The sequence below is a fragment of the Bison bison genome, unplaced genomic scaffold (assembly GCF_000754665.1).
Source record: "Bison bison bison isolate TAMUID 2011002044 unplaced genomic scaffold, Bison_UMD1.0 scf7180017864280, whole genome shotgun sequence".
Taxonomy (NCBI): domain Eukaryota; kingdom Metazoa; phylum Chordata; class Mammalia; order Artiodactyla; family Bovidae; genus Bison; species Bison bison.
Window position 1 is genome coordinate 1,170,996 of NW_011494852.1, and position 14,617 is coordinate 1,185,612.

General features: G+C 47.1%; 1 protein-coding gene across 2 annotated transcripts in view; it reads right to left on the reverse strand.

Moving 5' to 3' along the window:
* Window positions 1–14,617, reverse strand: part of ANKRD27 (ankyrin repeat domain 27 (VPS9 domain)) — a 60,666-nt gene that overhangs the window by 44,404 nt on the left and 1,645 nt on the right. For both annotated transcript variants that reach the window (XM_010848922.1, XM_010848924.1), the window contains exon 2: window positions 5,131–5,262. In XM_010848922.1, coding sequence (XP_010847224.1) covers window positions 5,131–5,232 — 102 coding nt within the window. In that variant the 5' untranslated portion in view covers window positions 5,233–5,262. The remainder of the gene's footprint in view (window positions 1–5,130; window positions 5,263–14,617) is intronic.

Below are 14,617 nucleotides of genomic sequence, written 5' to 3' on the forward strand. Positions count from 1 at the left end.
TCTAAGGGAAAAACTTCTTCTGGAGGGGGCACACCACACAGCACGCAGGATCTTAGTTCCCAGACCAGGGATCAAACCCAAGCCCCCTGCAGTGGAAGCTCAGAGTCTTCACCACTGCACCACCAAGGAAGTCCAGGGAAGAACACTTCCGTCAGAAGAAAGCATGTGCAAAGGTCCTGAGGTGGGCTTGGTGGTACCAGACGAGGAGAGAGAGCAAAAGGGGAGACAATCATAATAATTTTAAAAGGTTAATAAAAGTGCAGCTTAAAAAAACAAGAGACCCTCATGTATGAGAATCAAGAAACAGCCTCAAGGCTCCTAGATGGCCTCACTGTAACCTGGAACACAAAAAGATCTTGGAGATGAGAGGGTTGGCCCCAGGCAAGAGGACAGCATGACCCAGGCCTAAGGGATTTAGGTGGCCAAAGGCAGGCAACGGGATTGCCCCACTCCAGCTCAGTGGGTGCGGGCGGGGCCTCCAAGGGGCCAGGAGCTTCTGAGTGCTTCAGAGATACACACCGCTCACCCCACCACCACTGCGACTGCATCCTGTGTCATCCTCGCTGTGTACACATACCTTCTCTGCCTCCTTAAATAAGCACGGCCAGCTCCCGAGGCACTGCATCCCCCTTACCAAGCCCATGGCTCACCATAGGGTAGATACCAATCAGTGCTTGCTGAGTGAACAGGGAAGCCTCCAATTTCAAGGACTCTCCCAGAGTTTTCAGGCAGGCGAGGCTGCCTGGTGCATTTCACTGCAAGCAGAAACCAGTGGCTGGCTCTCTGTGGCTCCATCTATCCACCAGGTTCCTGCTGAGACCGGTGTGAGGAGGATCAGTGGTGGGTGGCTATGAAGCCACCCACGGGAGGCAGGCTCAGGTGCCAAGGGCCCTCGCAGGAGGGAGGTTCAGACTATTTCTGGAACAGAGGTTGTGGAGCTGTAGCAGCTGGTGTGGAAGACGCAAAGTTCAGAGTTGCTGAGAAGACCATGAGTTAGGGACTCAGTTCAGAACTTAACAATAAAACTTTTTATTATAACCCCTTTGTAAAGAATTTTTTTAAAATAATAGTCATTAAAGAAAAGAAAGCATAAAAACAAGAATTAGCATTAGTCATACCTACTCCAGGGTAGAACTTCCCTGGTGGCTCAGACAGTAAAGCGTCTGTCTACAATGCGGGAGACCTGGGTTTGATCCCTGGGTTGGGAAGATCCCCTGGAGAAGGAAATGGCAACCCACTCCAGTACTCTTGCCTGGAAAATCCCATGGACAGAGGAGCCTGGTAGGCTACAGACCATGGGGTCGCAAAGAGTCGGACACAACTGAGCGACTTCACTTTCACTTTCACTCCAGCGTACCCTCCTGACATCCCCCTGCCTGGGTCGGCTACTCCACAGGAGCACATGACGACTTCTGTCCTAATACTCAACCCTCTGGCCTACAAATGACCTGTTTGTGGAAATCCCCGAAGGCATGTCGTGTCCCCCATTCCTCCGAGTAACTCTGCAAACCCAGCGTGGTGTCTGGAGTATAGGAGATACTCGGTGTTTGTCAGATGAAGCTCTACTAAGCAAATTCTGAGAACTGGAACATGAACTTCAGTGCCCTTAGCTGGGCTGTATAAGCATGTTCTTGAGTCAGTTCCCTGGAACTTAGAATCACGATGCTAGGTTCCCAGGTGAGCCCTCAGAAGCCTGCATACCCCATAATTAGACCCATAATTACAGGACCATGATTAAAGGACCAAATGTCATCTCCTTTTGCTATTGTTGTTTTTCCTATAGGCAAATGGACCCACCCCCCCACCCTCCGGTCCACCAGGGAAATCTGGAGAACTTTTGCCCAATGCCCCAAGAACAACAGCCCCGGGGTGCGGGAGGCCTATGCAGCTGCGCTGAAGAAAACTCACTGCATAATAACCAGATGGTCACAAGAACAAGGTGACTGTGAGACAATGTGTGGGCGTCACAGGTCTCTGGAATCAGAATGGGAAGGAACTTTAGGAGATGGGGTTCCACTGTCCAGTCAAAGAGCAAATGGTGGCAGGCGGTGCCTTCCAGGACACGGGGCAGCCCCATCAAAGGCAGGTTCGGGAAGGAAATCAAACTCGAGGAGGGGCTGGGACAGGTGAGGGGAACAGCCAGCCTGCACCCTCAGCTATCATGTGAGGGGGCCTGCCGGCTCCATTTGCAGAGGGAGATGTGAAGGGCATTTAAGCCTGGGGAGACACATGTTCAAAAGTGGTGACTTCAGGACTTTCCTGAGGGCCAGTGGTCAACAGTCCACCTTGCAATGCAGGGGACACGCGTTTGATTCCTGGTCAGGGAACTCAGACCCCATATGCTGTGGAGAAGACCCAATGCAGCCAAATAAAAGAGTAAATAAAAAGTGGTGACTTCACATTTTTAGAGCCTAGTAAAGGACCCTAATCCCCAGGGCAGATTCAAGGACCACCCAACTCAGTCCAGGCTTCCCAGGTTGGGTGCGAGTGGTAAAGAACTCACCTGCCAATGCAGGAGACTTAAGGGACATGGGTTCAATTCCTGGGTCAGGAAGATGCCCTGGAGGAGGGCATAGCAACCCACTCCAGTGTTCTTCCCTGGAGAGTCCCACCAACAGAGAAGCCTGGCGGGCTACAGCCCACAGGCCAGCAAAGAGTTGGACATGACTAAAGTGACTTAGCACAAACTCAGCCCAGTGGCCAAGCCCCGTGAAAGGAAATATAGCATTCACCTGCTGAGGCCATGTGGGTCCCTCAGAGATGGCAGAAAGGATGAGTGCTCTCTCTTCTAGAGGTCATTGGGATATTCTACTTTTTACACTCAACCAACAGACCCAGAAAGAGCAATAAGACAGGTTAGATGAGCCGGGGCTCCATCACATGGCCAACAGGTGGCAGGAGCTGGTTATCAGCACCTGGCCTGGCTGAACAGGACAGCAGCAGCCGGCTCCTTCCCACAGCTGCAATTTCCTGAGGAGCTGGCCTCGCTGATTCTCACGTCTACTGAATGTGGGCCCCACGCAGCCCCTTGTGGATCTCAGCGGGAGCCGGAGTAAGAAGCCTAGGGCACCCTTGGGATCTCGGGATGGCAACTTAAGAAGTATCTCCCGGGACTTTCCTGGTGGGCCAGTGGTTGAGACTCCACGTTCCCAATGCAGGGGACACAAATTTGATCCCTGGCCAGGGAACTAAGATCTCACATGCACACCTCACAGGCTAAAAAAGAAAATAAGAAGCATGTCCTATTCCTCGATGTATCTTAGAGGAAGGTGACCGAGATGCTGAAGTTCTTATTTCAAATTCTCCTTTTGCTAAAGTGAGCTTGAGTGGGATTCTGAGCTGGCAGCTGCAAAAGCACCTCCTGGGTGACAGGGAGCATGCTAAGTGCTGGCACCACAGTGACGAGTGAGACAGGTCCCCGTCTCAGGCTTCCTGAGAGGTTAACAGCAGTCCGCAGTACGGCGCTTTTAAAAAGAGAAAGTTACCTGTGATAATACACTCTTATCTAGACAGTATTTCTTTTCAAAATACCACAGAACAAACATGGGAAGGAAAGATTTCCCCAGTTGGGTCAGGCCCTCTCAGTTAACATGATGTCTGGGCCTTTTCTCTGTGACACTTAACCATAATTCCCTGGAGAAGGAAATGGCAACCCACTCCAGTATTCTTGCCTGGAAAATCCCATGGACGGTAACCATAATTAGTTAAATATTAACCCAGAGTGAGACCGTCTCTCCCACTAGAAGTCTGGGTAGAGATCCATGAGGGTAAAAATCGTGATGCCTACTCATATTTTTGGCTGAATCTCCCACATCAAACCTAATGTCTTACACATAGCAGCATTTAAGAGCTGCTGTGAAATGAATGGATGACAGTGAACACCTGTGGCGAGCTTTATGAGAATTTTATTTTCTTCTTTGGAAATAACTGTATTCTCTTAGCCTTTTTTTTTTTAAAATAATGAAGTTTATGACTTCTAAAATCCAAAGTAAAAAAAATTCTGGGAAAGAGATATTAATCACAAAACCAATCATAAAAACCAGAAGGGACTTGGGGGAAAAAAACAAAAAACAGGCTTCTGATGGCAGAGGGGTGGGCTAAGCATGGAAAAGTCAGCTCTAAGGTTGCAGAGAAACCTGAGCTGACTCATTTCTCCTTTGGTTCAAACCCTCGGCCACCTGACTCACTTAAGACCCCATCAATGGGTAAGAGAAGCGGGAACAAAAGTATGAGAAGAAAAGAGGACATGCAGGAAGGGAAGAGGCCCACGCACAGCAAGTACTGAAGCCCGCATGCCCTAGCGCCCGCGCCGTGCAACAGAAGCCACCGCAATGCAAAGCCCGAGCACCGCAACTCAGAGTAGCCCCCGCTCGCCGCAGCTAGAGAAAAGCCCTCGCAGCAACAAAGACCCAGCGCAGCCAAAAATAAATAAATAAAAATTATTTAGAAAAAAAAAAAAGAAGAGGCCCTGCCATAGGCAGGCGGCACAAAGGCGCCCAGCTAATTCTCTGTATCCCACGGTGTGTAAGATGTCAGCCAAGTTCACCAACCTCGGAATGAAAACCGGCCTGCAGTGTGGGCCCTTCCTCCCTCCAGGCAGCAGACGCCCTGCCAACAGACCACGGTTTCTCTCTTCTCTGGCTCCTGTTACCTGGCTGCCCCTGTAGGCTTCTGAGGTTGTGGTCTCTACTATGAAACTTCCCTCGGCTCCTCCTCTTCAGGAAATGCCTTTGAAGGTGACATACCCATACATTTACACGTTCCCCTACTCTGCGGGAGTGAGCACCCATCTCACAGACAAGGAAGGATATGATTTCTGCCCTGGAGAAGCCCTCCTGGTCAACATGGAAACAGGAGAAACAGAGGTGACTACCATGAGAGCAGTGATAATAGGGGCTGAGAGTTCAGAGAAAAGATTACACCCGGGCTGAAGCAGTCTCAGGGGGCTTCCTGGAGGAAGCTGCTCAGGGCGGTTCCTCTTTGCTCGTCCACATGTCGAGCATAGTCTGGGGCTTGCTGCACTGAGCAGTTCTATACCTGACTCCTGCTAAATTTAACTGAAGTCTACCATATTTGTAGGTGAGCCTCCCACACCCAGCAGAGGACCACCCTCGGGATCGATGCACTTACAATGCCATGAGCTTGGGCCACCTTGTTGCACAAGTCAGGACGCCACTTCTGAAGAGCCAGGTAGAAGGGATTTTTCAGGAGGTCCTCATCATACAGAGCCATATGGACTTCAGGTGGGGCAGAGCGAGTCTCCTGGGACAAGAGAGGAAACAGCAGTAAATGACCACCTTCAGACTGGTGTGTCACATCTGATCTAGCAATGTCCAAAAAGCATCCCTGACATGCATTACTCTACAGACCTAACACATGGTCAGGAAAAAACAAACAAAACCCACAAGTTCCAAGATGACTTTTCTTACTGGTTAAATGTATAAATCATGTTCAGAAAATCTTGTTACGCTTCAAGTCATTGCAAAAGTAACAATGGCTATTTTTAGAACATCCTACATGACTCAAATTATGATATTTTAAAGATATGCAAGTTTTTAATGAAATATTTTAAGCATAACAGAAAAGTAGAGTAATAATGCTAACCTACCACCCAAGATAGATCAGTCGGTAAAGAATCCACCTGCAACGCAGGAGACCAGGGTTTGATTCCTGGATTGGGAAGATCCCCTGGAGGAGGAAATGGCAACCCACTCCAGCATTCTTACCTGGAGAATCCCATGGACAGAGGAGCCTGGTGGGCTACAGCCCATGGGGTCACAAGGGTCAGACACGACTTAGCGACTAAACCACTGCCACCACCCAGGATTACCAAATCTTAACACATTGCCATATTTGCCTTAGATTTTCTTTTCAGAAATAAAGTATATCAGAGTAGACTGGTTCCCCCTACCTGCCCCCACCCTCCCATCCTCTACTCCTTTTTCAGAGACAACCACTATCTTAAAGCTGTTTCTATATCCTTCTTGCTGACATTTCTACTCCTTTAAAACTCATGTGTTCATAAATAATACAAAATCTTGCTTTATGGGCTTCAAAATCTACATAAATGGTATCACACTGTAAGTAGTCGGGAACATTCCATCTTTTCCATCAACATTATGTTTTCAAGTTCTTTCAGCGCTGATCCACACAGCTCCTATTAATTTACTAATTCCTGCTGTACTGTATGAAGTGAACACGACACAATTTATCTAATATCCTACACTTAAGTTGGTTCCACATTCTCAGTATTACAAAGAATGCTGACACAAACACTCCTACACTCTTATGTGTTCCTGGAGTACACATCCAGGAATGTGACTAGGAGAGGCACTGCAGCATACACCTACACCTTCACCAGAAGCTAACACCACTGGACCGCTTACGACCTCCCTGCCAAGTCCGTGAGCACTCCCCTTCCTTCCATCACATCCTAGCCAGTGCTCCTCGGAGTGGTCAGACCAGCTCATTTATGCCAGTCTGGGCATAAAACAGCTATTTTGCTGTTTCTAATTTTCATTTCTTTAATGAAGTTGATTATCACTTCTTTACATGCTATAAATTACCATGTTTTTTGGCCACTTTTCTCATGGTTTGCTGGCCCTTTTCTTTACAATTGGTAGCTCTCTCGACATCTGGACACTAAAAGATGTTGCAAATATCTTCTCCGGATCTGTGACTTGTCTCTTCATTTTTCCAAATGAGTGTTTTCAGAAATAAAAGTGTTTGATTTTAATGTAGTTGAACTTGTCCATCTTTGCCTTACTGGTCAGTGGTCTTGGGAGCTAAGGAAATCTTATCATCTTGGCATGCCCCCTTGTAAATTTCACCATTCCCTCTATGAGAAGGTGGAGTCTATTTCCCCATCTCTCAAATTTGAGCCACCCCTGTGGTTTGCTTTAACCAACCACACACACAGAATTGATGTTCTGTGATTCTGAGTGTCAGCCTCAAGAGACCTTGCAGATTTCACTTTCATTCATTTGGTACCACGTGATCACCATGCAATAGAGAAGCCCATGGGACGAAAGCCCATGGAGGGAGAGAGAGGTGGTCCAGTGGGCATAGCCAGCCCACTGGCTGAGTGCAACCACACAAGTGAGCCAGGTGAGACCAGCAGAAGACCCACCTTGCTAGTTCCTTGTAAGGAACAACAAACTATAGCAGTTGTGAGTCACGAATCTGGGGGCTGGCTGGTTATGCAGCAAAGGCTACCTGAAACCACATCCTTTCCAACTTCAAGGCCACAAAAATAGTCCCTGTAATTTCCAAGACTCTTAAAGTTTATCATTTTTTGGAATTTAATTCATCTTTATTTTTATATACGCTATAAATTGGGCATTTAAATTTTTTCTGAAGGTAATCTTAGTTTGGTCAGGGTCTTATAACAAAATACAATAGACTGAGGGGGCTTAAACAACAAACATTTTATTTCTTACAGTTCTGGAGGCTGGGGTCAAAAATCAAGGTGCTAGTATAGTAGATCTGGTTCTTGGTGAGGGTCCACGTCTTGGACTGTATGGGTTGGCCACCTTCTTACTATATCCTCACATGGTAGAGAAAGAGTTCTCCTATCACTTCTGCCTTTTATAAGGCCACTAATCCCATCATGAGGGCCCCACCTTTACGGCCTAACCTAATCCCAATTAGATCTCAAAGCTCCATCTCCAAATACCATCACATTTAGGATTAGGGATTCAACATATGAATTTGGGCTGGCTCAGGGGGCGGGGGGTGTGGAACAGGGGGAGACAAACATTCAGTCCACAGCATAAGCCAACTGTTCCATATATTGTATCCCTTTCACACCAGCTGATAATGTTACCTTTCTCAAATTCCAACTTCCCATGTATGTTTGCCCTATTTCTGGGCTTTAGTCTGTTTCAATGGTCTTGACCAGTGCCATCCAACAGATTTATGTGAGAAATGTAATTGTATATACATTATGCATAATCACATATATTATTTAAAATTTTCTAGTAGTCATATTTTAAAAAGTGAAATTAATTTTAATTATATATTTTATTTAATATGCTGCTGCTGCTGCTAAGTCGCTTCAGTCGTGTCTGACTCTGTGCGACCCCATAGACGGCAGCCCACCAGGCTCCCCTGTCCCTGGGATTCTCCAGGCAAGAACACTGGAGTGGGTTGCCATGTCCTTCTCCAATGCATGAAAGTGAAAAGTCAAAGTGAAGTCGCTCAGTCATGTCCGATCCTCAGCAACCCCATGGAGTGCAGCCTACCAGGCTCCTCCGTCCATGGGATCTTCCAGGCAAGACTACTGGAATGGGGTGCCATTTAATATAGGTACAATATATTTCCAACATGTGAACAATGCTTTAAAATTATTGACATATTTCACATTCTTTTTACGTCTATTGAGTCTTCAAAATCTGATGTGTATTCTGCTCAATTCATACTAGCCTCATTTCAAATACTTAATATCCACATGTAGCTAGTGGCGATTACTTTAGGAAAGGATCAGACCACATGAATTTACATAACCATGGCTTCATCATAAGCCTTGACATCTCATATAGGAAGACTTCTCCCCCTGTTCTCCAAAGTTGTTTGGTTATACCTAATTCTTTACAATATCACATGAACTAGAGTCAGTCTATCAATTCCATGAGATTTCTATTGGGATTTTTATTGTAACCACTAAATTTACAGACTAGAGAGTCAACATCTTTATAATAATGAATCATTCTCCATGAGCATGGTATGTCTACCTTCATCCTCTTTTATGTCTGCTACTTAAATTTTCTCCACTTGATCACAGATCATGGACGTCCCCGGTGGCCCACTGGTTAGGAACCCACCTGCAGAGGGTGTGGATTTGCTATCTGGTCCAGGCGGATTCCACAGGCCACAGGGCAACTAAGCCCGAGCTCCACAACTACTCAGCCTGTGCTCTAGAGCTCACAAGCAGCAATTACTGAGCCTGTGTGCCACCCGTACCGAAGCCTGCACACTCCAGGGCCTGTGCACTGCAACAAGAGAAGCCACCACAGTGAGAAGCCCATGCACCACAATGAAAGAGGACCCCCACTCACCGCAACTAGAGAGAGCCTGTGCACAGCAATGAAGACACCGAGCAGCCAAAATTTAATTTTTTTTAAAAAGATCATAGATCATGTACAACTTTTATTAGACATTATATATATATTCTGTATAGATTTGCTCCTATTGTGAATGGGGCTTCCAATTCACCTGGTCTACTCCCCTTACCATGTATCAGCACGGTTTTTAACTGAAGTATGAGACGGGAATACGAAAAATGGGCACAGAAAAGGAATCAGAGTTTTAGCCATGTCATTTCACCTCTCTGAGCCGCCATCTCAGTTTGAACAATGGAGAAAATGAATACTTGTCTTATGAGATTTCCATTTACATGTTACCTTCACTATTTTTGCCACTCTACACACCAATGTACGGTCACTTTCTGCCAGCCCACATGGTGCTTTCGTGAGAATTACAAAAAGGCAGCCCATCTTCCCCGTAGGTACAGCCCTGTGCCAGAGCACATGGCTTAGTAAGCAGCTCATAGGCTACACACCAGCCTAGTTGGCCAACACCTCTTCTCCCCCAGGGCAGGACAGTTGTACACAACGGCTCTATTGTTAATGTTTGACATTTTCCTTTAAACATCTACTCCCATTTAAAATTTATTTTTAAAAGAACCCTTATCACTACTTTAAATGGGAAACCAGCATCACTTCCCATTCAGATAATCTTATAATTAAAAATGATAAAGCCAATTGACATTATTTAAAACCTGGTTAGATACCACTGCCTGCCAAAGGTTCTTTGAGCCTCTTCTTTTCATTAAAAAGAGAAAAGTAGCAACAGTAAAGGGCATCAAGTAATCTTATCCTTGATACAATCAGATGAATGAAATATAAGTGAAAAACTGAATTACTTTCTCATTATGTAACAGTATTCTAAAACGCCTCTTTGGGGAAACACTAGAAACAGTATGCCTAAGTGCATTATGAATTCCATCCCTAAAGTCTAATGTTAAAAACAGCCACCATTTATTTGAAAGCATCCTTGGTCTAGACACTGTGATAACTTCTACACATTCTCATCCCATTTGAATGCTCACAATAAGTATAGGTAACTAAATACAACTAATGCTCACAATAACCACAGGTATCATTTGCCCCATGCTGCAGATGAAGAAACTGAGGGTCAGCTGTCCAACTCGAGGTTAGGTGGATGTCAGAATTTATTCTAACACTCATCCCTTTAACCACTGCATTCATCATGTAAAAATAATTATGCCTAGGGGTTACAGCACACAAGCCACGGAGGCACAGACTCCACACTGCATTTCCCTTATAGAAGTCCCCGTGACAGACAGCCAAACAGGCTCCGCATCAGATCCCCTCGGTCTGGTCCAGGCTGGGCTGTCTTGGCTGCAGGCCCTCCTGAGGACTGCCTGAAGAAGTCCCCTGAGCTCCCTGCAAATCCTCTTAGGGAGAAGAGCCTAGCATGAAAATGGCTACATATAATCCCTTCGCAGGCCCCAGCTCTGCAACCATTTAGGTATTTGAATCGTTGAAGGCAACCATTACTGGAGCACAGATAATCCTTTTATGAGTCCCTACCAGAAGAACTGGATAATATAATTTGGCTGGGGCACAGTCATAAGAAAACAAAGTTCTGTGCTGGTTCCAGACACAGCCGGTTCTACACGGCGGAGCACAAAAGTAAAGATGCCTTAGATAAAAACCACATGAGAAACAGGATGAGACAAGGTCAGACTAAAACTGAGAAGGGACACTCCTGCTCAACAGCCAGACAGGATGCTGGCAGAACACCAACACCCGCGCCCACGAGACAGACCTGACAAAGGTGGGCTCTGATGGAGGAGCGAGCCACCTCACTGGGAAGCAAGAAGACTTAGAAACAAGACAGTGCCAGGCAAGGTAAGGAGAAAGGAGTACCAGGGATGGGGTTGGGCTAGGGCGTGTGGGAGGCCTCCTTGGCAGGGACCACAGTGGGGCCAAAGCCATCAGGAGGCAGGAGCACATTCCTGGGGAGCACAGGAATAAACTCAAGGATAAACTCGGCTTGACTAGCTGTGAACATGAGCTCTGAGAAATAATAAGAATCCAGACAGGGCAGGTCAGAGAGGGGCAGCAAGGGAAGGGAAGGGCCCTGAATGTCACGTCAAAACGCTGGGTTTAAATGCATGAACTGTGAACACAAAAGACTCTCCGCACCCACTGCTGGTGAATGGGATGGAGCTGGCTGTTTTTCAGTCCAAGTCATACGCCTGCTCTTGGACATCAGTCTCTGGTTGCCAATGACTGAATCCCGTCCAGCAGTAGGGATACAGAGAGCTCTGTCCTGCTCTGTTCTTGACCTTTCTGTCCCAGTGTTAAAAATATGTAATAATCAGGGGCTTCCCTGGTGGTCTAGAGTCTAAGGCTCTGCTCTCTCAATGGAGGGGGCCCAGGTTACATCCCCGGTCGGGAAGCTAGTAATAGCTCCCACACAGCACAACTAAAAATCCTGCACGCCACAACAAAGACAGAAGATCCTGTGTGCCACAACTAAGACTTGGCACAGCCAAATAAATAAATAAATAAAAATACTGATATGTAATAATGCTTAATGCCAGAGCTGAATTCTTATACAGGGGTATGTGCTTTAAAATAATCTGACAAGTTTACTTGCAAGAATTGGTTTTGTATTTTAAAATCACATGTGAGGGAAAGAGGTGTGAAACCTCATTTAAACTCCTTAAAAACACACACACACACAAAATTCCACTCTTTCTTAAGTGCAAATGATGAAATGATTTATAGAAAACCCCCCCCCAAAAAAAAGAAAACCCAGTGAAATTAGTCAGAGGTACCAAATACCCTTGCACATGAATTATTTGAGGTTATTTTGAAAAGGAGAGTCAAGCGAGGCCTCAGACCAGTGCTGGGCATTTTAGGAGGTGGTGTGCACACCCGTGGTTTTGTGGTCTTCAACCGTCCTGCCAGCCCGGATGAGTCTGTGTTGTCGGGGACCATCTGGTGATAGTGTGCAGCCTGGCTCAGCAGAAGCCAGCCCAGGAAAGTCTGCACCTCCCAGAGAAGCACTCCCTGCCGAAATCTCACTGCTGTGGCCGCTCCTGCTTACCCCCAGGGCCCTGACCATAGACTCTGACCAGGCGTATTTTCCAACTGATGAGCAATATTCTCCAGCAGGCTTAATGTGTCTCTGAAGGAAAAGGCAGAAAGGGAAAACTTCCTATGCATCTCTGCTTAATACCACATGGAAGCAGTTTGATGATGTAACGTGTGGTATTACAGCCACTCGTGTCCTTCTGTAATGTCTACGGCTCCTGTCCATAGGCTTCTCAAAGCACTTTGAAGCCTGGCTGCCTGGCTCCCTGCAGACGTGCAGTAACCGCTGGTCCAGTTCAACAAAATGACAGCGAGGTGTTAGAGGAAGATCAAGCTCCCAGGGAGGGATTATCTCTCCCAGGAGCTGGAAATCCACCACCCGCATGCAGGGGAGGATGAGGGGCTGGTCCTGCAAGTATCGGCAAAAAGCCAAAACCAAATGTGCTCAGAGCAGGCTAAGCACAGAGCTGGCTGGAATGTGGAGCCTCACAGTAGGAGAGAAGGCCTCAGGGCTGGAAGAGGGCTGGAAGCAGGGAAGTTTGGAGGAATACAACTACCCCTTAGAAAGCCACTCCACACCCTGTTCCTGGAAATGCAGGGGAGCCACCAGCACCAAACTCCCTCGGGCTGGAGGGCAGGAGCACCACGGACCACTTCTCAGCGCTCTCTTGGACGTGGAAGCAGCCTCAGGGCAACTCTTTGGGTCTGAACCCTTTCTAGATCTGGTATCTAGCATCATGTGGTCACATTCCCCTGCTCCTCTAGGGAAGGAGGAAGTTACTGGACACCAATCTAACCCTGCTGCTGCTGCTGCTGCTAAGTCGCTTCAGTCATGTCTGACTCTGTGTGACCCCATAGACGGTAGCCTACCAGGCTCCCCCGTCCCTGGGATTCTCCAGGCAAGAACACTGGAGTGGGTTGCCATTTCCTTCTCCAATGCATGAAAGTGAAAAGCGAAAGGGAAGTCGCTCAGTCGTGTCTGACTCCTAGCGATCCCATGGACTGCAGCCCACCAGGCTCCTCCATCCATGGGATTTTCCAGGCAAGAGTACTGGAGTGGGGTGCCATTGCCTTCTCCTAACCCTGGCACTTCATAAACAGAAGGAGAGCCCTGACTCAAACACTAACAGTGGTGTCCCTGGTGATCCAGTGGTTAAGACATTGTCTTCCAATGCAGGGGGTGCAGGTTCGATCCCTGGCTGGGGAGCTAAGATACCACATGCCTCAGGGCCAAAAAAAAAAAAAATCAAAAACACAAAACAGAAGCAATATTGTAACAAATTCAATAAAGACTTTAAAAACTGTCTGAGGAGGAGACAGATGGGCTCCAGGCTAAGCATTTACAACTGGCCTCCTATTCATACCTCCTAGGGTGGGAAGAAGATGAGCTCCAGGCCTGACATTCATCACCAGCCCCCTGTTTATATTTCCTGAAGCAAGAGACAAACAGGCTCCAGGACAACAAATTTATGACCAGATTCCTGTCTATATTGTGAGATCTACACCTCTATATAAAAACCAGCAACAGGAATCGGGTAAATAACCAGACATTGGGCATTTTTATGGCAGGGGCAGAGTGAGACTAAATCCTGTTAAAAGATCAGGTATTTCCCATCCTTAGGCCAAGGGAGACATTTCATATGTGCAGAAAGGCTCCTTGCGGGTCAAAAAGGAGGGGGCACCACCCCATAACATGTGATGTTAAGGGCATCCCACAGGCCTCTGGGCCAGAATCCATCCTGGAAAAAAGTTCTGCACACATGTTGAGGAGGGTCCTAGGGCAGGTCAGGTGTGGAAAAAGAAACCAGATAATTGGCTAAAGGTAAACAAAGACCTGGAAGAACTGTCCTGTGCTCGCTTCAGCAACACAGATACTACAGATACTAAAATTGGAAGAACTGTCCTATTAAATGACAATCGCCTCTGTTCTGTGCCCCTCCTCACAAGGGGGGATGTCCACACCCTTCCTCTCTGGGTGTGCATCTCTGTCTTGTTTCTGTCTTAACTAAACAGCTTCTCTGTGCTTTCTCCCACTTGTTGTTATGCTTTGTCTCTAGTAGTAAACTTTGTACCTGCATTTACATTTTTGGCTCCTAGAGAAATGAATTTTTCACTGGGAGCAGAGGTCCAGGGAAAAATGGCTTCCAACCTCTAGCACTTACCGTTCTGGTGGCTAGGATTCCTGGTTTTCATCCAGGCTACCCAGATTCGATTCCTGGCTAGGAAATCAAGATCTCATTTTGTGCCACCGCTTACTGCTGCCTGGCCAAGATCAGATCCACATTGGAAAAATAAAAGACCTAACAGGCCGACATGTGTAGAACAAAACCCCAGCGCCTGCCCTCATGAGAGCAACACAGTCCAAGAGCCACAAGGAGGCACAGTGAAGACCTGGAGCCCAGGCCCCAGGCAAACACCACTGCTGCCCTCCCAGCAGTGCTGCCAGAAGGGATTATCGCAGGTGACAAGGCCAGGTGAGGAGAACTCAC